We start from the raw sequence: 25,878 nt of genomic DNA, 5'->3' as shown, positions 1-25,878 counted from the left end.
GGATGGTTGGAAGCATTAGGAAAGGCCCTCTCTCCTGAGAGGCATCCCAAAGGATACGATATCTATTTATCCTAAAGGATAAATATTTAACTATTTAACCTCCCAAACTCAATCTGACAGAAAGTGTTTTGATGCAGACTGCTTCCTGAAGGTACTGAAAAAGCCATATCATTTATAACCAAATCGCTTTCCCACTTTAGAACCCAGCTCCAGAATGTACTCACACTCTTTGCAGCAAGCTCAGGAACAGTCTTTTAGCTTCAGTTAAACCAAAATACTTTGAGGAATTGAGCCCGACCCATTTGGGCTGCAGTCCAAGTCCTCCCCACCATTTTCACTACCTGAAGCCTGCTCAGTGCCTGGCAAGATGAAGTGAGAATCTTGACTCCGACCAACTGCCATTAAACCACCTTCTTTTTTCTTTCTGCGAAATGCAATTTCACAGTATTCATTTCATACCCAAAGACGTTGGGTACAGTGTCATGAAACTGAACGGACATTTCCTCTTCTTGCGTGAATGCGAGGCACCATGGAAAGCCGTGCGAGCACCATACACAAATGTGTGTGTGAGATATGAGGAAATCTTTCTTGGTGTTGAATGTTGGATGAACAACAACTCTGAGTAGCAAGTGGGCCGTGCAAAGCCAACAAGAACGCCTGACTTCTCCCTGGACAGAAGAAGACATCTCCCCGGGGTGCAGCAATGAGCACCAGGCAGGGTTTTCCTCTGCAGGTCTTGCAATGGTCCATTCATTTTCTTTGTATTTGAGAGGGATCTTGGCATATGGTAGCTTGGGATGTACAAATAGAAAAGCTGTTTGTGCTTTGAGTAAGGAAGTTTAAATCAGACCTGCAGCCAGGCTGTGCAGAGGAAGGGCTTTATCCACTGCTGTGCTCAGAGCAATCTCTCTTTTGTCTCAAAGGCCACTATGCTATGACTCACACAGCCATCAGGCTATTAACACTTTTATTCCAACTCGTTATTTCTGGATTTCAGCAGTCAAAATAACTAAAGCCTAAAGTGCTTCCAGTGTAACTATAGAAATTACAAAAACAAACAGCAGCTCAACCCATGGGTCAGCTGAAGCCAAGCTCTGAATCACACTTTTATTTTTTACCTATGGTTATGAAGACAACAAATCAGTACAGTTCTCAGCCACCTAGCAAACGCTCAGACTGAGCTCAGTGCAGATGCTGTCAGATGCTTGTTCCATCCGTGGGAGATGCTTCCCATGGGATAGATCCTGCACAGCTGCCTTGAAACAACAGGCAACCCCTACCAGAATATCATGAGACACGATTTGTAAATCCATGTGAGGCTAATAAATGTTGTGAGCTCATCTTTCTTCCTCTGTATCCATAATCCACTTTCCTATTATTATTATTTTATTTATTTATTTTAAGGGAGCTCTTTATAGGGTTATCACCATGCTACTTTCTTAACTAATGGGAAAGGATTCTGGATATTTTCAACTTCTCCCTCTCCCTAAGAGTCAAAATTTACCGTATTTTGATCCTTAACATTATAATAAAGGAGATCTCAGTAACCAAATACTCAAGTATGCAAACCAAAGGCTGAAGTGCAATGTGAGACACCCGATTAATCACAGATGAAGAACAAAGTAGTTTCAACTTAAGCACGCTTAACTTTTAATTGTATACATGACTGAACTACCCTCTGGAGACTTCTCAAAGTGCAAAGAATGACTCACAACTCTGGATGTAAAGGATAACATATATTTAAAACAAAGAGAATGGTCATCAGTTCTTTAATAGCGTTTATTTATTCTCTACAAAAACTCTCTATCAAACTTTTCAGGAGTAGAGAAGCAAAGCCAACATAGCTTACAATTCTTTAAAGTCACATGCTTCATCCTAACTGAGAATAATCAGAGATCAACTCAATCCAAAAGCCCCGAGTTGAGAAAAATAAACTAATACACTAAAGAGGAAAAGGAAAAATCAAGAGAAGTTACTTTTTTCTTCTGCTTTCACAAGAATGTACCAATGCAAAATGCTGTCTGCAGTCTGGAAGCCAAGTTGCAGAGCAAAGGGAAATTTCATCCTGCAAAGGCTGAGATAATTCCTGCACGTGGTCCCCAGAAGGGTGGTCCTGGCTGAGAATACAGGTTTTGTGTGGTGCCACTGGGCTGTTACACGCTGCAACAGTGCTGAGAACAGCACACAGGAAGAACAACTGTGAAACCACGGGTGTTGGCAAGGGAATTCGGGGATGGACACTGTGTTTGAAACCTTTGTGGATTTCTACTGTAGATTAGTTGACATTTTGAATAACAAATCTCTGTTCTGCAGCAAAAGGCAAAGTCCATCCTCATGCCATTCCCTGGGCCCTTGCTGATTGCCAGGGCAGGGATATTGTGGGAGTTGCCTTTCAAGGATAAAACCAGGCCAGTGAAATCCTTTCCTTTGATCCCTCCTTCCCAACAATGCAGAAAACTGCTTATTTTTGAGTAAAAGTGGAGCCATAGTCACAAACAGTAGCAGACACAAAAGAGACATCTGAAAGCAGTGGTTGTACACAGAAAGCAGTAACTGCTTTCCGTTTTTAGATTTCACGGCTTATTTGTTTAAACCACAAGAGAGGACATTTGCATGCTACCCATTTCTGGTCAGACAAGAAAAAATGAAATAGAAATAAACGCAGAGTGAAAAGCACAGCATGCTATACTTTCAAGGTTAATTTTAACTGATGAAACACTTCAGCAAAAGTCCGTCATTGGAATTTGCTTTTTCTTTAAGAGGTAAGGAATATTATCAAAGCTGACTTTTCAAAGAGGTGGAAAGAAACAACAGAACCCCAACTATTATCTCTTCTTATTTTAAACTGCATCCTACACTTGACACAAACTTAGATCCGAATGCGGGATTACTCCTACTCTTCTCCTTCGCTTATGACTCTTTCTCACCCTGTTTTTTCAGAGAAGCGGTTTGTAAATGTGACTCGCTAGGATGCAGTGTACAAGTAAAGGCTGTGCCACAGTCGTCCAATGAACCACGCTGAGTGTTGCAAACGTGGTTCCTCAACCTCCCAGACTAACTATTCAATTCAAATGAAACCAACTGGGCGGTCTAGTAACTGCTGGTGAGAAGGAAGATTAGTGACGCTGAAGTGCCAAACTGACCCAAAGTAAGCAGACTCTTAAAGAGAAATTCATGGAAGTGTGTTAGCCATGCAGTATGCAACACTGGCCCTTTGGAGAACAAGGCTTTGGTGCTGATGGACTTGGGAAGCTTTTAAAGGGCAGGCGAAGAGATGCGGTAAGAATCAAGGACATGCGTGAACTTGAGAGAGTTTAACTACTGATAACATAAAAGCTTTTTCTAAGTAGAAGATAATTTTTAAAATGGTTTACAAGGCCCTGTAAGAATCACATGCTAATACTGTCTTGTTTGCTATGTTGGAAGCCACTGCAAAATCCCACGGAGCCGCTTCCCTTGAGTCACGGAGGAAACTGACAAAGCTTCCAAAGAAGGCAAGGAATAATTTTTTGATGGTCTTGGAATATACAGCACACAACGCAATGAGTTTTGCTCAGCCTTTGCTGCCAACAGGCAGCTCCAAAAGCTGCAACATTTGATCAGCTCTGTTCCGGAAGATACTAAAGAAAAAGCAACATTACTATTTATTTTTTTTACTTTCCTATCTGCTTCTTGGTTTAGATGAAGCAATTCTTGTGTCACTATTTAATTCTCACATCAACAAAGGACTGGCTGCTGCCGATCTTCATTTACCCTACCTTTGATATACTGTTCTACTTTTTATCGTAAGGTCATCATCAAAGAGGTGACATGGGAAACAAAATGGACTGAGATACTTAGAAAACTCATACAATCTTAAAACCCTTACAATCCATCCTGGAAGCAGCAGGATATTTTTTACTTCATTACTAAAAAGACACCCATAAAGCGGTAACGCGGCAAGCTAATGGCGTCACGCTCTTCTGCACATTTCTGGCCTTCCTGGCAAAAAAATAAATCTTAATTATTTTCTCACTTCTGAAAAGCTTGATGTGTGCCTTCCAATAATTTATTCATGCAGTGTAATCAAGCACAGAATCTGACCCAGCTTAGCAGAGGCCTGATTTCCAGCTCTGTGGTTTCCACCTCTGTGCGTTATTTGCAGTTTTCTTACCAGTAATCGTATCTTTTGCTTTGAATTCTACTGCAGAAAGACATTTCTAGTTGGTTTCCTTAATCTTCTTTAACCCCGAAGGAGACTTCATTTAAAGGCTCAGGTGAATGGTGAATTGCCATGAACCAGGTAATAAGACCATTTGCAATTTTCTTCTTCATGATTGTTTGCTAAGTTCGCCATTATTCACTTCTGCCTGAAGTCCCCTGGCCAACAATTCTTTTCTGCTCACGAAGAATATTTTCTTGTTGTTTAACACGCCCTTATACCCAAGGGGATGAATGCTTGGAAGTGTTTACAACTGTTACTTCTTTCTTGGAAATAATGATCCATAGATAAAAAGAGCAGTCCGGCACTCACAGAGCTTCTGGTCTTACTGATTGTTTGAACTCCTTTTTGAAACCCATCATATATGTTTGCATTTTATTCTACGTCTTTGTTATTACTTAAAGCTAAGTATGACAGTGCATACAGCACACTAGCATTATATTATTGTAATATGGTTGTCATGGAGTTGCAATACATACATGATGACTTATTTGTTTCAATTCTCACTAAAATCAAGCAGAATAATCTGATTGACTTGAAAGGAAACCGCAGCTGGATTAGGACTGGATTAGACTCCTCCTTGGAGGCAGATTCTGTACTCACTCCTATCTGACAAATAAAACAACTCCCAGTTTTATTTGCAGTGAAAAGCTACAGGTGCACTGGGTCTAAGACTCATGTTTCAGTTTTGCCTTGCGCTGCCACAGCAGTGAGCTGCTGCCTCTGTCCTGCTGCAGGGTCTTCATGCCAAGTGCAGCTGCCTGCAGACCCACATTACTTTCCCAATAACAATGTATTAAGTAAAGAGCAATTATGAACTAAAGATCTAACCCACTAAAAGTACTACGTGTACAAGGCCAGACTCATTCAACCAAACGAAATTAGGAACTGATGACATTTATGACACGAATGACCAAAAAGCTGAGCAAAGAACAACATCAAGCTGGCTGAGTGACACAGTCAGACATGCACTTCAAAAGAAGAGGGGAGCAGAGCTGCCTGGGCCTTCTGCAGGGAGGCGACGATCTGGACAGCAGTACCAGGAAGAGGAGGCACCACCCAGCTCTAGCAGGGTGATAACTGCGTGTAGCTGGCGCCCTGCATGTGGGCTGCACTGCAACTGGAAGCGCTCTGACCAGAAGGGTATCTGTGATGGCAGAGCCCTTGTCAGCAGTCATCAGCCTGTCCTCTCACCCTTCAGACCCCTCCAAAAGGAGAAGGATGAAAGCTGGGCTTGATAATGCCTGTACCAAAGTAAAGAGGACAAAGTAGCCCGGTGGATTTTGTGGCTGTAGGACAGTTCATGTTGTAACTATGGGTGCTGAGCCCCACTCAGAGGATTCACACCAGTGGGATTCTGTCAGGCTGCTCTCGGAGCAGACCTTCAAGCAGCAGGTGGTTGTTTTTTCAGCATTTAAGCATTTCTGTTTGCTGCTCTGCAGCCTTCTTCTGTTACTTTCCTGGGCTGCTGCCATTCCCACAAAGCTAGGGATGGGGTCTGAAAGCAGGGGCAGCCCCTGGTGCCGACCAGTGCCATCTCCAAGTATGAATGGTGGCAAACTAGTTTGGTTTTGCCTTGTCATGTACCTTCCTGGCACAAACCACCTTACCCAAGCAAATAAAACAAGCTTTTGGTTCTTTGGAGGTGATTTCTTCACTGAGTCAGTTCACTGAGTACACGTCCCACACTGATTCACTGAGTTCAGGTAACACTTACTTTTCCAGATGATCACTAGTGTTCAAGCATGGTGGAAACCCGGTCAGAACATTGCATTCTGACTCTCCTATTGCACAAGTGTGTTATGAAAGAAAGAGTTATGTAAAATGCATGGCGGATTTCACTATTTCCTATTTAACCGTTCTGCAGTAAGCATGTACAGTGTCCCAGAAATTCACGTACAATAATAAATGTGAGTCAGAATAACACAGCCTTTAACATCCTTACAGCAAAACAGAGGATGATGCAGAACTTTTCCTCTGCTAACACAAAACCTTCCACTTTGACTCAATGTCCACAAGCTGGCAGATACTCTGGAGAGTGTTATTTAACAAACAACGAATACAGATCCAGAATATTTTAATTGTTGTTTGGCTGCCGTATGTACAGAATGTAATTACAGCAGATCATTATTATGGCACATCATTTTCTGGAAAAAAAAACATCTTCCTGTGTATCCCCAGCACATTGCAGTCTCTCTGCTAAGGGCACTCTAAAGGTCCCGTAGTGAAATATCCCTGCTGCCAATGCTGGTTCCACGCCATCCCATCTACCATCACTGGGGCTCCCAGAAGCAGCTGGCCCCATGACCGGCCCACCCAGATGGAAGCTGAGGTTTCCCCTTGGACAAGCTCAGTGCCTTTGGTAGCTTCAGTGCTGGCTCCAGGGGGACCATAACAAATACAGGAGGAATTCAAGGATCTCTTTGTTTGCAGTTCAAATAAATACAGCAAGGGCAAAAGATCCACGGAAACTGAACTGTGGTCTTAAGACGGAAGATAATAAAAGGAATTTTGTCCAGATAGTACGTTGGGAAGTGGGGATTACCACTGCTCTTGTCATTACGGTTTGAATCCAAAGGCTTTTCTGCAGTTTTACTAGCACAGCCGAGCTGCCACGTATCTGCTGCCATAGCTGTGCCATGGGAACACTGATAGCAGAAAAAAGAGCATTTTTCCTGGTTTAGTTTATATTGTCTAAACGTGGCTTAAGATAAAGGAAAAACGTGTTACTTGCCCTAGGAATATTTAAGCAAGACATTTATGAGCATAATAGAGGTTTAAATTCATGCGTCAGAGTACATGTATATAATCTTCCTGTAGACTGCATTGCAAGTCAAGCTTCTTGAGACAACGTAGTGGTTTTCTTTTCACCAGCATTATCTGTAAACGGGCTGGTGGGACAGAACTCTGCTGTTTCACAAAGCCTGGATTACTGCTGTTTCCCATGGGAATATATATCCCTGGAATAAGAGGTTTGTGAGAAAACCACAAGGGAAAAAGGCAGCTGCTAACACCACTGATAGTGCGTGGCAGTGCAACGTGACAGCAAACTGGCAACGGCTGCTGTGGTCTATTAGTTCTGAAGATACTTCTTCCAGAATCTAGATCGAATGGTATAGCTGCAAAGGGAGCCCAGCAGCCACAGCAACAGCAAGCAAGCAAAGAGGATGTCCTAGAAAAAGAGGGATGCAGACAGGTCGGTTTTTAAACAAAGACTTTCTGAAATGGATGAGTGCTTCCCTAAAATTCCCAGAAGGCTGAAGCTGTCAGGGAAGGTGCCACTGCATTTCACTACTGGAGGAACTGGAATCGCTGGGGCTGTTGGCTACAGCAGGAGATGTTCAGCAGCCTCTGCCTTGTCTCACTCTCTTTGGATGAACAACTTGACGCAACAGGGAGATGTGACCTGCACTTGCCTCATCAAACAGAATCACCATTTCAAAGATGCAACGGGAAATCCCCAGCACCTTTTGTATCATGCATGACTTCTAGGCCCTGGCTGTGCTTCTGGCTGTGAGTCATGCAAATCTTATGCCACACACAGCAAAAATGGCTCCACCGTGCACAGATTTTATCTCTCTAATAGAAAGTGAAATTTTTTTTGGTGACAGTTTACTCCTTTGAAGAACTTATCGATTTCTGTGTAATTGCTTGCTCACCATACAACTGTCTGGCTCTAATCTCTTTGAATGGAAACATTTTGTGTGAAAGACGTAACACAAAATCAACCGAAACTCTGCCTTTTAACATCCACCATTTTCAGTTTCCAGTTACAAGCTAATAGAACGGCAGATCCCGTATCTATCTCACACCACACTTCCTAGTTTCACTGGCACTACTTGGAGCTCTCATGATGGCAGAGCCCTCCTCTCCCCATCCCATTGCTGCTGAGAATCACAGCTCTGCCCTTGATCTCTGTTGACCCAAGTTGATGCAAAAGCTGATATCCCACTGAAGACAGAAGCCTGGTACTCAACTCTGATATTCAGTTTCACTGTTAATGAAGGCAAGCTATCACAAGTCGTAAGGTGCTGCTCTTAGTAGTAAGGAATATGTGGGGAAAACTGCTCAGGTTATTTAAATGCTGCCCAGAAGTGCAAGTCCTAATGATTTAGAAATTGAAACTGTTGCATTTTTTGGCTCCTGGTTTCTCCATAAACTCTGATATTGCTAAAGAACATGAGATGTCATTTCTATTTCAGGACTCTTTTTCTTTTTTCTGATGAGTCCAGCCAAATATTTATGTCTGAAATTCTTTCAGAGAGGACAAAAAGGTTTTTCAAGCAGATTTGTGCAAGCTGATAAATTTAAATGAAAGCTTCAGATCTAATGCTCCAGTCTGACTGCACACCTGCTCAATTCCGGCAGCTTATTAAAGACAGTGCTTACTTGGCTTTACTGTCCATTATGGATGCAATTTATTTAGTAAAAGAAAGGTTTCTTGCTTAATAGTCTAGACTCAGTTGTGCTGCATCACCGTGCCTACTTGCTGCTGTTGCTCTGCAGCATCATTTGCCTTTTCTTGCTGGTCCCAGCAGGGACCCATGAAGATCCTACCCTACTCTGAGAATGAACCAGCACGACCATTTTCTAATCCAAACAGGTGTCTTGACTGCAGCAAGACAGATGTGCAGCCAGAAGTGGCTGGCTGCCCTACTACAAAATGATCCTGTGTATCTGAACCATCAATATGCCAAAACCTTCTATCTGAGTTTGCTTTCCCCTGCTCTGTATCTCTTATACCAAAGCACAGATGATGTGTTAAACACTTCCTGTCTTCAGAAAAAGCCCCAACCTCCGAACTAAAATCCACAACAGTATGATCATATAGAGATCCAAATTCCATTTCCAACTCCAGTGAACCCAGGTCAAACCAAAACGTGCCTGTGGGTGCACAGTAAGTTCTTAACAATGAGCACTAGGGCTGACACTGTTGAAATCTCCATCTAGCCCATGCTGTTAAATTGCGTGCAACACATTTGCCTAGAAATGTGCCTGAGACATATCACTTGGGTGCATCTCTGAGACTCTCCCTCTTCATCCCTGTTCTGAAAAGACCAGCGTGGTGACATCTTCAAGCAGGCTCTGCCCAGCTCTTTGTCCCCAGGTTGTATCTCCCTGCTCTTGGATGGTGGGTTTCACCAAAGCCTCTTTGGGGCCAACACAAGGTAAGTGCTGTGGTAAGGGGAGTCCCTGGGGACTAAAAGCAGCAGTGTAAACAGGCTTACATTTCCCCTGGTTAGCTATAGTATATTTGAAACCTGGCTGTGTCAGGCATCTTCTGCTTGACAAAATTTTGTTCAGTTTTAACATTCAAGCTACTAACCACAACGTAGAGAAGAGTCAATGTTATTGCAGCCCACTTGGAATACTCTAATGGCAAAGGGCTTTAACTCACCTTCCAGTACACCAAATTTATTTATAGAGTTTTGAAGATCATTTCAAGTACAAAAGACCTGGAAATACAATGAGAGACAAATAGGTCCTTTAGGAGAAGAACATAACAGAGCTGCAGAGGGTGTAATTCATTCTCCTTTCCATTTAGCAATGCTGCTGGTGATGGTGAAGGCTGAGCAATTTGCTGAGTGTGAACAACAGAGGCCTGGAAAGGATGGGCTGTAGGTTGCCTGGTAAAATCCTATTCACTTTGAAGACAGATAAATCATAGTAATTGTTCTTCAAACTCTGAGATAAATGCAACCTCTGGTAAGGGTACAGGATTTGAGTGGGCTCAAAGCAGAGCTTGAACTCCACAGGGCACAAGAAAGCCTGTGACACTCGCTCCCTCAGCATAAGGTTGAACGTAACACTGGCTGTGCACAGAAAAAGTCTCCAAACAAAGCAGCAACCAAACTCTTCACATTAATAAATAAATGACCATGGTGGTCGTGTGCTGACACTGAACCTTATCCACGCACATGGCTCGAGGTCTAAGGCACCAGGGATTGGCTTTTGGCTGAAATTAGTAAAGCTTCTTATTAATCTAGCTATTCAAATCCATTATGTAAAGAAATGTTCCTAGCCATTCCAATTCCAGCCTTCCTTTCAAGAAGTGTTAACAAATAAAAAGACAATTACAAAAGCCCTGCAATTCAGGAGCAAGGAAACATGTACTTAGCATCACTGATACTTGCTGTACCCTCTAATTTAGTTCTCCTCTTTAAGTTTTATGGTAAATGTGGGACTTTCTGGAATGCCTCAGCTTTCCACTTTAGATCCAAAGGTCTCTTGGGTAGGGAGTACACTTACATGTTTTGTTGGTAGGAAGGCAGGAGGATTTGTGGAGGTACAAAGCACCACAAAAAATAACCTCTAAGGAGTTGCCTGCACCAGACTGGTTTAGGTTTTGGCTGTGGGCCTCTTCCTAATTCACAAGGCAATCAGATACTTCTTGTCGTGCCGGATCAATAATTTGTTTATAACAGCTCCCTCGGTGGCTGTGCTGTGATCACAGCTGGGGACACCACTGGATGTGCCTTTGTGTGAGTGTGACTCAGCTCTTGTGCATCTTCACAATCCCGCAGAGAAGTGAGATGTCCAAGGGTTCAAGCGGGTACCCAGGGACACTTGTGTGAGGGCCTACACATGTTGTTGTGTGCCTGGGCCTTGGTCACCTGCCAGGCTGTCCCAAAAAGGGTAATGGATTCAGATTTCCTGTTTCTAGCTTCGCAGCGGCGTGTTTTCTCAAAGCTTGTTCTTTTTGTCTCGTTTTCCCTCCTCAGCTCACCTTTCCATAGAGAATTCTCAGCAATGCCCCATCCCCCAGATGTCCTGGAGCAGCATCTCGGTTCAGAAGTGCGTGAGCTGCCACACTTCTGCCAGCGTTGCCCTTGAAAGTTGGATCATGTAAGAAACGAAACCAAAACTCTGAGTGAACCTCCATAGGTATCAATTTAAAAATTGACTACTACTGCTAAAGTACTCTCACATACCATGAAATTCTGCTGTAATTTCCTTCTAAGCAGCCTGGGGTTAATGAGGCTGAAGAGAATGATAGGAAGGAAATTATATATTCTTTTTTTCTCATCATGTCCCAAATGTCACCTCTGACCTGTCTTTCTATTTCTGGCATGGACTAAACTGCCTCTATTTATTTAGCAGCCTACACACCATCACAGTAACATAGCAACAGTACTTTCAGTTGTGAATTTGAAAAAAGAACAGAAAAAAAAAAGAACACGTTGTTCATAAGAAAACTGCTAAGGCCTTACAGTCTAGTAACACTACAATTAATGATTCAGTCTTCCCTTTTACAAGCCAGTACTATGAGGTTTCCATCCTGCAAAGCCAGTGGAGAGATGCCTGAAGGAAGTGGGCAGCATCGCCGCTGAGATGGCTCCTAGCTGTGCAAGTCCCACTTGCCCCTGACCTTCTTGTTTGCTTGTCCTAGTGATGTTTCAGCTCAAACAGTTCTCAGGCTCAGCAGAGAAGAAAGCGTGAGTTTGGGGAGGATAATGAAACAATGATGGAATGTATTTGGTGTTATCCCTTCATGTTTCAAGAGCAGTTTCCCATTATCTTATGATCTACAGCTCAGGGTGATATGACGATCAGGGTGATCTGTCCAGAAGGGACACTACAGAAGGCAATTAACTGAAACAGGCGTAACAGTCCCATTTGCAGACAGTGTTTAGCAGTTCAGATCTCACTGCAGGAAGAGTAAGTGAGCAGAAAGCTATAAAGACCCATCATGTCAGGGGGGTACTGCCTGAGGACTCTTTGCAAATCCTGTATCAGTGGGAGCCAGGTGCCAAAGTATCTCAAGAAAGCAATTCCCTCAGCAGCACTACTTATTTTTAAGCTTAGGGCCTTAGTGAGAACTTAACCACTATATTAGGATGGGTTCAAAATGCGGAACTTATTAAAAATAAAACTACTTAAGATTGCAAAGCTTCTACTGTAAATATTAGTAAACAACACAGATGTAGTAGCTCGATTGGTAGCGAGTGCTTCACGCAGCAGTGTGGGCCTTGTTGTGCACGTGTGGCCTCGCTGCTCCTGTAAGCCCAGCTGGTACCTCTTCATGTAGTGTTTCTCTGCAGAGCTCTGGCCAGCACACAGCCCAGCCCCTGCAGACCAGGATTTCACAAGGCATCAGCTCAGTGCTTCTGTGAGTTTTAGAGGCTTTATCACGCAGAGCATGAAATCTGCAAGTAACAAATGGACAACTGCTCTCAACTACTGGTTTCTCCTTCTTGGCACCACCAGCTCCTGTCAGCCTGAACAAATGTCTTCACAACTGCAAGATCCTTGACCTTCCACAAACAGCTTGCAAGTCTGGTATGTGAAAACAGACTGTCCGCAAACTCTGCACTCTGCTGAGATTACAGCAGTTGCACATTCAGAAAGGGCCCCATTATGACCATTATTCTGCTCAACAGAAATTCAAATGTAGAACCCACAGTCCCAGAGACTTGGGATTCACAGGGCAAATAATATTTGCCATTAACAGGGCTCACAGAAACTGTTGTCTTTTAAAACGTACCGTCAAAAATGTGTCAAAAGCTTTCAGGTGTCAATCTGAGTTCCATTTAAATTAACACCTTCATTTAAGTAATTTTAAACTCATACTAGTAATGACATTTTACTGTCTTTTCATCAAATGTTCCATAGGAACAGATACTGAGCAGCTGACACGCACTGCTCCAGGCTCGGAGGAAAGCTGCGAGGTGGTTTTGCCTGCAGGGCTCAGTGGGGTTTCTGGCATCAGCTACTTTAGAGGAAGGAGAAGAGCAAAATCTCTAAGAACAGTTGTTTCATTCTGGCTATTAGAAAGCTCCTAATGAGTTCAGCTCAGAAAGGAAAGAGAATGTTTTGCTGCTGTGAAGGCCAGACACCGGGTTTGTTCTATTTTTTAACAAATATCGAGTATTAGGTTATGCAGCAGGTTTTAAAACTGAACTTTGCGTGGCTTTTAGGGCTTTTTTTCCTATGTGACACACACTAGAACAAGTGAGGAATATTATAAAACAGAAAAGCTTGGAATCTAGCATTTTATTCAACAATTAGGTGAGAAAGAGGAAAATCTATTAACTGCTTGTAAGGTTTTGACATGCAAATTCCATTTCAAACATGGCATTCTTTCCTTGTCTTATCTCGCTGTTAATTCATTTCCAACTCAAATGAAAAGGACAAGCAAACAAACAAAGAGACTGTTTCTCTACAAAGTGATGCCATAGGAGTAAACTTACCCTTCTGCCTGAAAACATCACATTGGCATGATGCGCATTCATAGCATTTTGACACATCGTTGATAAAAGTAATGTGTTTATTCACATTACAGTTTTCATGCTACAACAAATAGTTCACCCAAGTGCTACTTTTCCTCCAATATACCTTCAGTTGCATCACAAGTTTAATTACCACTCAAGTTAACATTTCCTTCTCAATTTCAAACATGTTTTTTTAAGTCTTTGCTTTTGAATGCAAAGAACTGATAAGTCGTGGGTTTCTGTTTTGAATAGAAACCAATAGCTGGACATTCCTGTGCACTGAAAACATGTAGGCAAAGATTAAACTGGGGCTTCAGAGCTATTACAGCCCCACCCAAATAAATAGTCTGAGGGAAGTTATTCTGCTTAACATTCTGATACTCAGGTTGCCAAGAACAGCAGTGTTTTTTAGAAATTACTTTTTCTTAGAAGTCAGCCTATCTCATTCAACATGATATCTGAACTACCAAAATACAGTTAAGATGGAAGAAAATGGTCTAGAATAAACATCGTGCTTAACCTACCAAAGCATGGTCAAATGGCGGAATGCGGTCCGATCTGCACTGAGCTCATCATGAACAGTTAAGGACGGAAGCTCCTCTCTAAAATACATTTGCTGCTGTTGTTTTACCTGTGAGCTCTGTTTGCAGTGTTTCACAAAGAAGGGGATGTAAGTCTCACAGCACAGCAGCTTCTATACTCCAGTCCTCACCTGGCATACAACTCTCTCAAAACGGAGTATTTCCTTCAACCAGAGAGATTTTATGTTGGACTTCAGAATGAAGCAGGAAAGATGCAAGTACAAAACTTAAAACTGCAGCCAGCTAAAAGGCTCCGTGATCTTCATCACAGGGCACGCGCATTCCCACCATCCCAGAATTTGCACACGTTGCCTAACTGCACTCAGTTATCTCAATGCAAGCCGGGGATGTAGATTCCAGCAGGGTATGGAAAGTGGCCATAGCTCTCTGTTTGGAGAGGGCAGAACACGAGAGGCTTTGTAGGAACCTCTGCAAATGAACAGACTGATGGACAGAAGTTACGTTCTATTTTATTTTTCCTAAGAGCACCCCAGCTCCCAGACCAGCAGCAGAAGTATCTGAGTTCCCACAGCACTTGGGGATTTCTTTTAGACAGACGTGGCAGTGTCACCAGACGACACTAGAGCAGAGAGCAGCTCCACATCCCACCTGCCCCTCGCTGTGCTGACTGATTCTTGTTCCCATTACTTGAGCAAACTCTTCCATAGTTCTACTTTACTTTTTCTTCTTAGTGGCCAGTAACTTCCCATTCGCTCCCCTGATAAACATCAGAACTTCAGTTAAAAATGAGGAAGTCATCTAAATTCTCTTATCTCGTACAACTGTAGCGATGGGCACAATGGTCAAGTCTTGGCCAATCCCCCAGCAGAGGCAGCCATCTCGCGCTACCTGCTGTGCTCTTCTGATGGCCCTTCCCACACAGACAGCAGCAGGGACACTACTTTCCTACCTTTCTGATTTATAACACTGCTGATTTTGGTTCTGTGAACCTACCCATCTTGCTGTGGAAGACGTAACTCCACAGACCATCTTTTAAACTTCACTTACCAGAAGTTGCCTTACAGACACCCTGTGTGGCATAGATCCCACACTCAAAAATCTGAATGGCTGTAAGACTGTTAGTCTCAGCCTGGTCAGGTTGTGATGCTAGCAGAGCCCTCCACCTTTGCGGCTCAGACACTCCAACAAGTAGAGTGTTAAGAAGCGCAAAGCTGAATTTTCTCCCCTTCGTTTCATTTTGGACTCTTGTTCTAGAGATGCTGAGAAGGAATTTTGATTTTCAATAGTGTCTAAAGAATCCAGTTCATCAAGTAAAGTGAGAGACTTGGGTTGGTTTGGTTTTTTTTTTTTGAGCCAGTAAGTGGTCTTCCCTCATCAGTTTGTACAGTACTGGAGATTAAAAACAGTTCTTCAGCTGCGGTACAGCTGTGCAGCACTGGCTTAATGGAGCCACACAGACTTGCACCAAGCAAGTGTCTGTCCTTAGCCTTCACTCCTGCAGCCCACTTAAGGAGCACACAGTGAGCAGGAGGCAGGCTGCTGACTGCCACTGCTGCTCCTGGGCACAAGGAGCTACAGCACAACGGCTCAAGGGTGGGTTCGGATTAGCTGCCTGTTAAAAATCTAATCTCCATCTCCTTACCAGCACATGAAAAATACACCTTCTCCATGGCATTTATCTCCTGCTTCATTAAGCATCCTCTGTGCCCTTGCCAGGCTTTTATTTCCCTTGCTGTGACATTCTGCACTGGCTGTAAAATGCCCTTGTTTTCCACACCATGAAGCGGTTTTCTCCCTGTTTCGCTAAGCAGAAAACAACTGTTACAATTCAGTGATCAGATACATCTCAACTTGAAACACAACATAAAGCCCGACGTGGAAGGCTGATGTTACAGAACACGGCTACAACACTGTCCTGAGAGTTGCGATTCTTATTTTTAACAAGCAAACACACAGTTTTCCCCCTTGGGGCTCTTTCTGCACTAACCCAACCCCCTAGTTGGAAGCACTTAGCTCTAACACAAGGCACTGTGCAACCACTGGACTTGCAGCAGGTTCTTCCATGACCATCTAATTTCCTGCACAGTCTGGTACTCGCCATCCACTAATGCCCGTAACAGACATCTCCAATGGGGCCAAGTTTTCCTTCCGCAGGTCTGAGTCTGCCTGAAAGTGCATTTTCAGCCTCGAGCAGGACAGACTTCACCTCACCATGCCACTTCCCAGTTTTGCAGAGCGCCTTCTTCCTCTGTTGCCCGCCCTACACCCAGCTCCCCTGTGCCCCCAGCGCACGCGGCCCCGATGGGCAAGAGACCCTAAAACAAAGTGGGGAAACGAGAGCAGCACAGCTTTCAGGTCACACGTAGGGGACAAAGAACGGCAACAAACACCCACAGTTCTCCCAGGAGAGTCCTCTGCCTCTCCAGCCAGGCTGCTACGGCAGATTCACGTTTCGAGTGTCAGGCAGAGGAGCAGAACCGTGTGTATTACCAACACAGGTTCAGAGTATTTGCCTGCTGGAGTGAGGCTCCCTGTGCTTTCTAATGAATTCTGGGCGTTTAGCACTAAGTGCTCTGTTTTTACAGAAAGTTACATGCGGGTAATTAATCTCATGTTCGTTTCCTGCACATGTAAGGGAGCAGCCTTTGTTAGGGAATGATAAGACACTTCTAAGAATAGTACTACTGAGAGCATCAGCTTTGCGAGACTTTAGAGGAAAAATACACACTCCGAACACCTGCTTTTTGTTTCTCAAAGTTTTGAAAATAATTGCTAACCTAGAGCCAAATCCTGCCCTTGTTTATGCATAGAAAACCTGCCTGGACTCACTAGAGAACAATTAAAAAGGAGGGCACGCTCTGGTCTTTCGGGTCCCATTTTGCAAAGGCACACTGCCCTGATTTTATAAACATTACACGTTCCCACTGGCTTTCAGGGGGACTCTCTGCAGGTCCCAGTTCCCAAATTCATTTTGCCCAGATCCCGATGAATGTCATGGGACTTTCTTAGTGATGAGTAGAGCCTGAGGAGTAAGGAGGGATCCGTGCTCAGGCAGAGCTTGGGCCTGATGCTGAACACAGGGAAGTGTATGCTGGGAGGTGACACAGCAGGACCCTGCAGGCGGTGGGCAGCCTCTGGGCCCCCAGCCAGCTCTGCTGCAGGCGGTGCCAGCAGGGCATGAGGGCTGCTGCCATGCCAGGGATGTGTGGCTGCTCTGTGGAGCCAGCACCAGGCTGATGCTTGATGCCTCCTGAAGCCCACTGAAGCGGGCTTTGTTCTCCAGCTCTGCTGCTTTCAAGCAGGCAGGGTGGTTTGGTTGTGCTGCCTTCCAGCCCTGAGTGAGATGCTCAAGCTTCCATGCTGGTGGAACTGTGAGAAGTGAACACAACGGCTTGTAGCACGTGAGAGACGTTTTCCATTTGGTCTGCAGCATCTCCTGTGTCACCAGTCATATGAACGGGGACACCAGCCATAGCAGATTTCTTTTTCTTCTCTTATTGTGGACAAAGGAGCAGTTCATCCTCCTAATCAGAAAACAAAGCCTAATCTGCAGAGATCCAGCTAATCTGGTCGTTCCTGCTGGAAGAATAGCATAGAGCCATTGCACCAAGTCATGCAGTGCAAAACCCGATGGGAGTGGGCTGCAGCCAGTGCCGCTCTACTCTGAGCTCCTGTTGTGGCCGTCCCCCTGGCTGCATAATGGGGGCTTTCAAACCCCAGCTTTTATCACTTTTTGTTTTTCTCTGCTTTGCCCTTTCATGAATATTGAGTCATCGAAAATAGCTTCAGTGGCAGAGTTACTAATGGTACCAGCTGGGTGAATCAGTGGCTCCTGCAGTGTCTGGTGCCTGCTGCACAGGGCTATTAGCACCCCCGGGACAACACAGCACGAGAATTACACGGCCAGATTTTATCTGCAGCTCCCCTGAGACACATCGCCGTGGTTATTTTAGAACTGGAAAACGTCAGTGGAACGAAGCAAATATTCGACCATTTCAATGCTGTATTTACGATCTAAGAGAAGAAACTCCAGCTTAGAGTAAGTTAAAAGTAAATCCCAACCTCAGGAAATTCGCCTTTCTCCTAGTTGCAGCAGAATGGAACAAATAATACACCGCTAAACGATCTCCGCCACGTTCTTCACGAGGCACTTATTCCTCATACGATGCGAAAAAGCTCGCATCAGCAGAGCGGCCAAAAAAACGCTGATAAACAGAAGCGAATACGACGTATGACGTGAGCTGCGCTCGGGAGCGGGGGGCAGGCGGGCGGCAGCGCGGAGCGCGGTGCCCGGGGCAGGGCAGGCCGGGAGGGCACACAAAGAGGCGTGAGCAGCAGCAGAGCACCTGCAGGGGAGCATCAGGGCGCAGGACGGCCCTCGGCGGGCTTACGGTTTTATTGCTGCCCCGAGTGATTTTATTCTGTTGATTTTTTAAGGCTATTACCCGGAATGCCTTCCTTGCAGCTCTGCAGCGATGCAGTTTCCTATGTTTGCAGCGCACACCCGTTTTTTGTTTTTGCTTTTGATTTTTTTTTTTTTCAGAGAAACAGATGCAGCGCGAAGCGGGAGCTGTTCGCACGGAGCAGCGGCAGCCCCCGTACCCACGGGCTGGGCAGCACGGCCCCTTGCTCTCCCCGCTCCCCTGCCCAGCCGCCCCGGCAGCACCGCTAAGTGACCGCCTCTGGCGCACTGAGCTGCTACATAAAAGTATCCCGACCGCGGCCGTTAGCGAGCGTTACAGGCATCTTAACAAAGCTGAGCCTCCGAATGGAATGTGATGGCTTTTTTTTCCCCCTTTTTTCTTTTCTTTTTTTTTTTTTTTTATTTTTTTTATTTTTTCAGGGAGGCTCACGCTCTTCCATGGGGAAAATGCGTCCGAAATTCTGTTACGAGGCTGTTGGCTACGGTAACGTTAGCCGAAAGCGAGCTGCGGTTTTTAACCTAGAGCACATTGCATAACAACAGCTGGGCTGCGCCCGAGGACCCGGCAAGGCGCACGGACGGGGCACCGCAGCCCGCGGGCGCACGGACGGACCGCGGCTCCGCTCCGCTCGGGCCGGGACGCGCCGGGAACGGCAGCCCCGCCGGCAGGGACGGGCTCCGCGAGCACTTACATATCGCTTCAGCTTCCTCTCGGGAGGTGACTTGATTAGCCAGCCGGTGCAAACGACGTCCCCGGAGCTCATCTTCCCCCCGCTCCGCGCGCGGGTCCGCGAGTGCGCGGCCGCGCCTCGTTCCCCGGCGATCGGCGAGCTTCCTCCGGCCCCGCTCCCACAGCGCTCCGGCCCGGGGAGGAAGTCATGACATTGATCACTGACACGGCCGGCCCTCCTCCCTCCGCCGCGAACACAATGCAGCACACCGAACACGTGATGGGGACGACGGGGACCGACGGCCGGGCGGGGTCCCGCCGGTGGCCCCGCCCGAAAGATGCGGCGCCGCGGGCGGTGAGCGCGGGGGGCCGATACCCGGCGATGGGGCCGATAGCCGGCGATGGGGCTGATACCCGGCGATGGGGCCGATAGCCGGCGATGGGGCACCCGGGCATGGAGCCGGTACCCGGGGGTGCCGCCGGGCTCGAGGCTCCCACCCTCCCGAGCACCTGCCCGCAGCGCAACGTGCCTCGCTGCTTCTTTGCTCGGCTGAGGGTTTGTTGGTGTTGTTTGTTGGTGTTGTTTTTTATTCCTCTCCTCCCTAGAAACTTCCTAGAAGAAATGAATAAGCCGAGGAGCCTGCATCGGTAACCGTGGGCACTGTTAGAGAGAGTGGGATTAAAGTGCTGAGGTCCGCACCGAGCTTCTCTGATACGTGCCAATGGCAAAGACCAGCAAAGGGGGATCAGTCTGACCCCAAACACAGACGCAGTTCACCTCAGCCATGTACCTAGGAGGAGTTCTCTTCTTGCACTTAAAGTTTTCTCCACTTCCCCTCCTTAGACTCCTGATGTCTCACAGGAAAACAACCCCTGACTACTGGTAAGCCAGAAGAGAACAAATTGCCTGATTGCATTTTGTGGAAAGCAGGAAGGAGAGCAATTTTGTACATGATGTAATATAGAGAGGACAAGGAGGAATGGCTTTAAACTAAGAGAGGGGACGTTTAGGTCAGATGTGAGTTAGAAAGTCTTTACTCAGACGGTGGTGAGGCCCTGGCACTGCTGAACAGAGCTGTTGGTGCCCCATCCCCAGAGGTGTGTAGGGCCGCAGATGGGGCCCTGGGTAGCCTGAGCTGGGGGAGCAGCCAGCCCACGGCAGGGCTTGGATCTCAATGATCTTTGAGGTCCCTTCTGACCTCAGCCATCCTGTGATTCTATGATTCCCTCACGTCCCCACACACACCTGATTGGAACACACAGGCATGCTATTTCAACCTGCTCATTTCCATATCGCAGAGCTAATGGTGCTGTAATGAATGCTGAAGGCCCTCCCTGCGCTGCTGAGAGGAGCGCTCAGGAGGGAGAGGAAGGGCAGAACAGGAGGACTTATTTGGTTCACAAATGTGTGGGTATCGAAACAGGAAGAGATGCCAGAGTAATCCAAGCTGACATTCCCACAAGCAAATGTTTTTTCCACATCTGGACTAAAGCACATCTTTTAAAAAGCTATCTAATCTGACCTTCAGTATGCCAAGCAATGGTGAGGGAAAAGATTTCCTTGTAGCCTGTTCCTGTGTTCTTCCACTGAGTATGTTACGTTTTATTTGAAAGCTAAATCCATCTAATCTTGACCTTCTGCTTATTTTCCCTTGCTCTGTGACTTCTATTTCATTAAAAAGTTCACCACAACAAATACGTCTCACTGCGCAGGGATCACATCACCCCTTACCTTCCCTTCTGCAGCCAGTGGCTGAGCACCCATGCAGCTATTTAAAAGGATTGTTTTCTAGTGTCTGGGTAATGTTTATGTTTTCCCTCTCCAGCTATTGGCACACAGAGACCAGAGCTGGTACCCACCTCTATTAGCCCCCTTTTCACTCATACTGACTTGCACTTCCCTAGTCCACCTTTTTACAAAACCAACAGTATTGTTTTTTTCTCTCTAATAACTCATCTTCAGGCAACACAAATGTTGGCAATATGACACTCCCGGGACACCGATTTAGAAGATGTGCCCCTATCATACGACCTGTGCTCTTTTCTCTCTCCTGCTTGTCTGCATTAGATGATAAAGTATTGTACTTAACTATTCAGCCCCTGTTGCTTGATGAAGCTGTCTGCACAGACTCGCAACTACAGGCAGCAAAGAAACCTGCTGTTGGGAGCAATTCTGCCTCTGCATCTTTTTCTGGCCTCTTGGTTTTCTTTCCTTGTCTTCTTCTGTTCTGCTCTTGCGTGCCCTCAGCTGAGCATCCCTGGTAGAGTTCCTATTCTCTTGCCCTAGGTTAATAATACAAATAACCTCACAGGGACATCTAGGAATTGTATGCAGAGTAAGAAACGATATTTGACCACAGCTGTACTCTCTCTGATATCCAACAAAAGTACACATTCAACTGAGACACACTTCCAAAGTGTTTAGCTAGCAAACTCACCCCACGCTGACCTACAAAGCCTTGCAGAGGTTGGGTGCAGCTGAGAGTCAGCTTCACTCGGGGGAACAGCCTGTTCTCTCACTCTGTGGTTGAACCCTGTTTACACACAGGGCTCCCACCTCCCTTACTCAGCAAAAAGCTGGCATGCCTCTGCAGCATTCCCACAGCCAGCAGAATGCCCCATGCCACTAAAAAGCCATGACAGTGTATATATGTTCCAGCTGCTCCTGACAGCTCTCAACCTGCTCCCCCACAGACAGCGTATTTCACTCTATCCATTCATAAGGACACATTCAGCCACGTTGCAGGAAACACTCCTCTCCTCTCCTCTCCTCTCCTCTCCTCTCCTCTCCTCTCCTCTCCTCTCCTCTCCTCTCCTCTCCTCTCCTCTCCTCTCCTCTCCTCTCCTCTCCTCTCCTCTCCTCTCCTCTCCTCTCCTCTCCTCTCCTCTCCTCTCCTCTCCTCTCCTCTCCTCTCCTCTCCTCTCCTCTTTAGGGGTATCCCATGGGGTCATGCTATCATGGTCCCTGGTTGGCCATTAGTCCTTGTGGCTGATGGGGGAGATAGAGAAGGAAGAAGATGATTTCTTTTGGAGTAATGACTTCTTTTTTTCCCCACATTTTTTGTAGAAGCTAAGAAAAATCCAGTTCCTTTTTGATCTGTAGTGATGAATACTGCTCAGCCCACATGTGAGAGGGCATCCTGGCACATCCCTCCCAAGCCTAGAGTAAACCAAAGGGGAAAGCTGAGACAGTAAAACTGACACGGGACACGGTCTGCCTTGGTCCCCAGTGCTTTCCAAAAGGGCACTACTGCTGGTTACAGGAGCCCTACTTGACGCTGTGGTTTTCAAGTCATTTTCTTGCAGGTGCCAAAACAGTGAGGGAAAATGAATTACTGTGTGCAGTTATGATGGAGTAGAGGGTACTGCAGCCAAGAGAGTGCATTCCAGGCACCACAGACTTCTGAACCATGTCTGTAAGTGCAGGGAAGGAAGAATGATTTGGTGGCAGCTTTGTGCTTGAGACTGTTGCAGAAAAGGAAGGCTGATAGCAGGACAAGGAAGAAAGAAGCCGGGTGGGCAGGGAAGCACAGTGCAAGGCATGGGAGCAGAAGCAGATTTTCTGTAGGCTTCAATAAATGAGACAAAGCTACTCCAGCTTAACAGCTCCTTAACCAGAAGCTGGCAATGCTTTGGAAAATGTAAGAGGCATAGTCTGGTCTTCCATTGTGAGTGGATGTTGGTAAATAAAAGCATCAGAACAGGATGAAAGAAAGAGGACTTAAATAGCAGGATAAGGCCTTTGGCTTAGTGATGTGATGGCTGTTGGCCTCTGCAATGTGTCTGCCATGCTTGCAAGGTTGTGCTACGCGGCATCTTTCCACACATAGCTTGGACTCAAAGGAAATCCTGGTGCATCCAAAAACCTTTGTACAAGCACTGTTACATTTGCAAATACTCTGTGATATGCCAAGTGATAACAGGGTGAAATCAAACACCAGAAATACGCTTTTGCTTATGATAATTTATTTTGGGAAGAGAGTTTGTGAAAAAAAACTATTTCAGGAAGCTTTAAAGAGAGTTCAAGCCTACGCTGTACTGACCTGCTTGCTCAATACTCACAAACACTCAACAGTTTGTAACACGCTGTCTCTGTTGCAGGCCGGTTATTTGTAGGTTTTCAATACTTCCAAAGCTTTGTATTTCTGTTGGAAAAATCTCTTTTGACCGCTTTTGCTTCAACCTAAAAAACACTTTTGAAGCGTCTTTCACTTCCAACAAAATTAGGATCCTGGCCTGTTGAATAGATGACATCACTGTGCATAGGTGGGCAAAATCTATGGTTCAGGTTGGCACACACAGTGTTGCCATTGCTTGTTACAGTCTGGTTTATGGCAGCCTCAGTTGACATAGCATAGAGGGGCAGCAGCCCTGGCCTCCCCCTGTCCTGCTGTATTGGTACCAGGCATGTGTCCTGGGCATCTGGCATGATGTGCTGAGCTGAGTGACAACCAACAGAATGGTAATTCTTGAATCACAGCCTGAACCACTGATTGAGCACCTGGGGAAAGGACCTGGGAGCACAGGTGAAGGCAATTCAGCTGCGGGACTGACTGGAAGGGCTGGAGCCTGGCTGCACCTCTCCTAGACCTCATTTAAGGGCTGACTGCCACAGGGGAAGGATCTCTGGTTGAAGATCCTGTGGTGGAGCTTTCCCTTGTGAGCCCAGGCCTTTGGAGGTGGGTGAGCAGTCCTTTCTTTTCCTTCTCTTCTAACACCTTTCCTTTGTGTTGATCTTTCTGATTGTTACAGCCACACAAGCCTGACTGGTCATGGCCAGGAGGAGATGGCAGTCTTCTCCTTCCCTTGTGAGAGCTAACTGACAAAATGAACACACAAGCTGAAAAGTTGATAGCAAGTCATAAAGTTTATCAGGATAGGAAACATAGGCATGTGAGAAGCCTTTGCAACATCTTAGCAAAGTTTTGATTGCTAAAACCTGGAATTAAAAATGTAGCATTGCATTTTTATGTAATGGGCAAAAGCAATGGGACTCATACAGCTACCACTGGCTCTTTGAAACAGGCGTGAAGGATACGTTAGCTATTATATCTTATTTTTCAGTGCTGAATGATGTCTTGTTTGCAAGTTCCCTTGTCTGCTCTGGGATCTGTCTGTTGAGCAAAATGAAAACTGGATACAGGAAACAGGCATGAGTGTGATGCTTGCAACGACAAACCAAACCAAAAGCAAAACCAGCAGGGTCCCTTCTGAGCAAGCTGTTCATGTCAAAGCTGTTGCCTGTGCCCATAACCAAGATGCACTTGGGTGACCTTGTGGCAACTGGTGATAATGAGCTGCTTTGGGCCAGCATAGGGTTCTACAGGGAGCGGGCTGCCATTTTTGGGCCTGCTCTTGGCAGGCAGGTGCTGGCTGTGGATGCTGAGCCTGGGCTGAGCAGCATGCAGGGCTTGGATGAGGGTGGCCAGAAACAAGATGTCCTTGCAAGCCCCTCCAGCTACGCTCTGTAGTTCCTGAGCCCACTGGTTTCCCAGGGGTCACGGTGTCAGCTGCTGATGGTGGCAGGCTTCATGTGTGTCACTTGTAGTCTGAGCTCTCACTGATACATTTCAGTGAGGAATGAATAGTGCTGCACGTGTGGATTTTGGGCTACAGTGCTCAATGGGAAGTCTCTTGTTGATGCACAACAGAGCAAACAGATTGCTGGCCAGAGGTACAGCACCTGGCCCTTTCTAACAACGCACAGTGTGTTTCCCCAGTACTACTGCATAATGCAATGCTGGGTATGACTACACAGTAGCAGGTGCAAGAGGCCTTACATATCTGCCTTGCATTATCCTCTCCCTTTCCATGATCAAACCAGCCATATGATTGGGCAGCTTCCCACTGCCCTGCAGCCTCCATCCAGCCTGTGGTGTGCCATTGCCACCTAGTGACATCGGGCAGGGTGCTGCCTTAATGTACCAACCCTTAATGTATTTCTGTGGTGTCTGATATGTCAAAATGAGTATCAGTGATATGCCTGAGGACAGCATAGCTTTGGTTGCACCACATGCTGAGTGCCATCTGAGCTGGACAGAGCGTTGCTATGAACTCCGGGTGCAAGGCAGGGCACGTGCAGCCCTATCAGTTGTGTTTGCAGCCTGTGAAATGAGAGGGGGGTAAAAGTGGAAAAGCAAAGAGCCAACAGCTCATTCCTTATGTGGCAACAAGATCCCTGCCTCCCAAACGAGGAAAAATAAAGAAAAAATTGGGGAAATTCTGTGGCATTTTACAAATGCGTTTGGAAAGATGTCACGTAAGAAGGGAAAATAGCAAGTACAAAACACACTTCCATATTTTTTTTTTTTGATAATTAATTAGATTATTGCTTGATAATTGTGCTGTATGAATCCGTTTCTCTACCGATGGCCTGCAGTACCACAGGGACGTACAGCACAGCCTGTGAGAAGCAAGCGAGCGCTTCTCAGCTCAGTGCCAAATGCAAATGTCAACAGGCGAGCAAAAAATACCCGGAGGGGATCTTTCATAAAAGCAGCAGCTTGATTGCTGGGTACAGCCTGTAACGTTCCTGCGAACTGCGAGTAAGAAGCAAGCTGTGAGGAACGCTCGAGTGTGTTTCGCATAGACAAAAGCTATACGGGCGTTTGAAGCCGCAGTAAGACAGCCGGGAACCGCTGGCAAGCTATTTTACATCAAGCTTAAGAACAGACGTATCGCAGAGCGCAATTTTTCCACCTTCCGCGGTGCTGCGGGTCTCGTCCTGCTGCAAACCGTGCGCTGGAGGCCGGGGCAGCACCGCTCTGCAGACAGCGGACCGAACCGCCCCAGCCCGGCCGGTCTCGACGAAGCCTCGCGAGGGCTGAGCG

At 46.1% G+C, this 25,878-nt stretch overlaps 1 protein-coding gene across 2 annotated transcripts in view; it reads right to left on the bottom strand.

Moving 5' to 3' along the window:
• Positions 1 to 19,636, bottom strand: part of GAB3 (GRB2 associated binding protein 3) — a 54,667-nt gene extending 35,031 nt beyond the window's left edge. Inside the window, exon 1 of one of the 2 annotated variants that reach the window (XM_072336391.1) lies at positions 19,071 to 19,636. In XM_072336391.1, the coding sequence (XP_072192492.1) occupies positions 19,071 to 19,142 (72 nt within the window). In that variant the 5' untranslated portion in view covers positions 19,143 to 19,636. The remainder of the gene's footprint in view (positions 1 to 19,070) is intronic. The other variant, XM_072336390.1, reaches the window with a different exon arrangement.
• Positions 19,637 to 25,878: the final 6,242 nt, after the last annotated feature.

The sequence above is a fragment of the Excalfactoria chinensis genome, chromosome 4 (assembly GCF_039878825.1).
Source record: "Excalfactoria chinensis isolate bCotChi1 chromosome 4, bCotChi1.hap2, whole genome shotgun sequence".
NCBI lineage: Eukaryota > Metazoa > Chordata > Aves > Galliformes > Phasianidae > Excalfactoria > Excalfactoria chinensis.
Note: the sequence above shows the minus strand (reverse complement) of the source record. Positions and strands in the feature narration are given on the sequence as shown.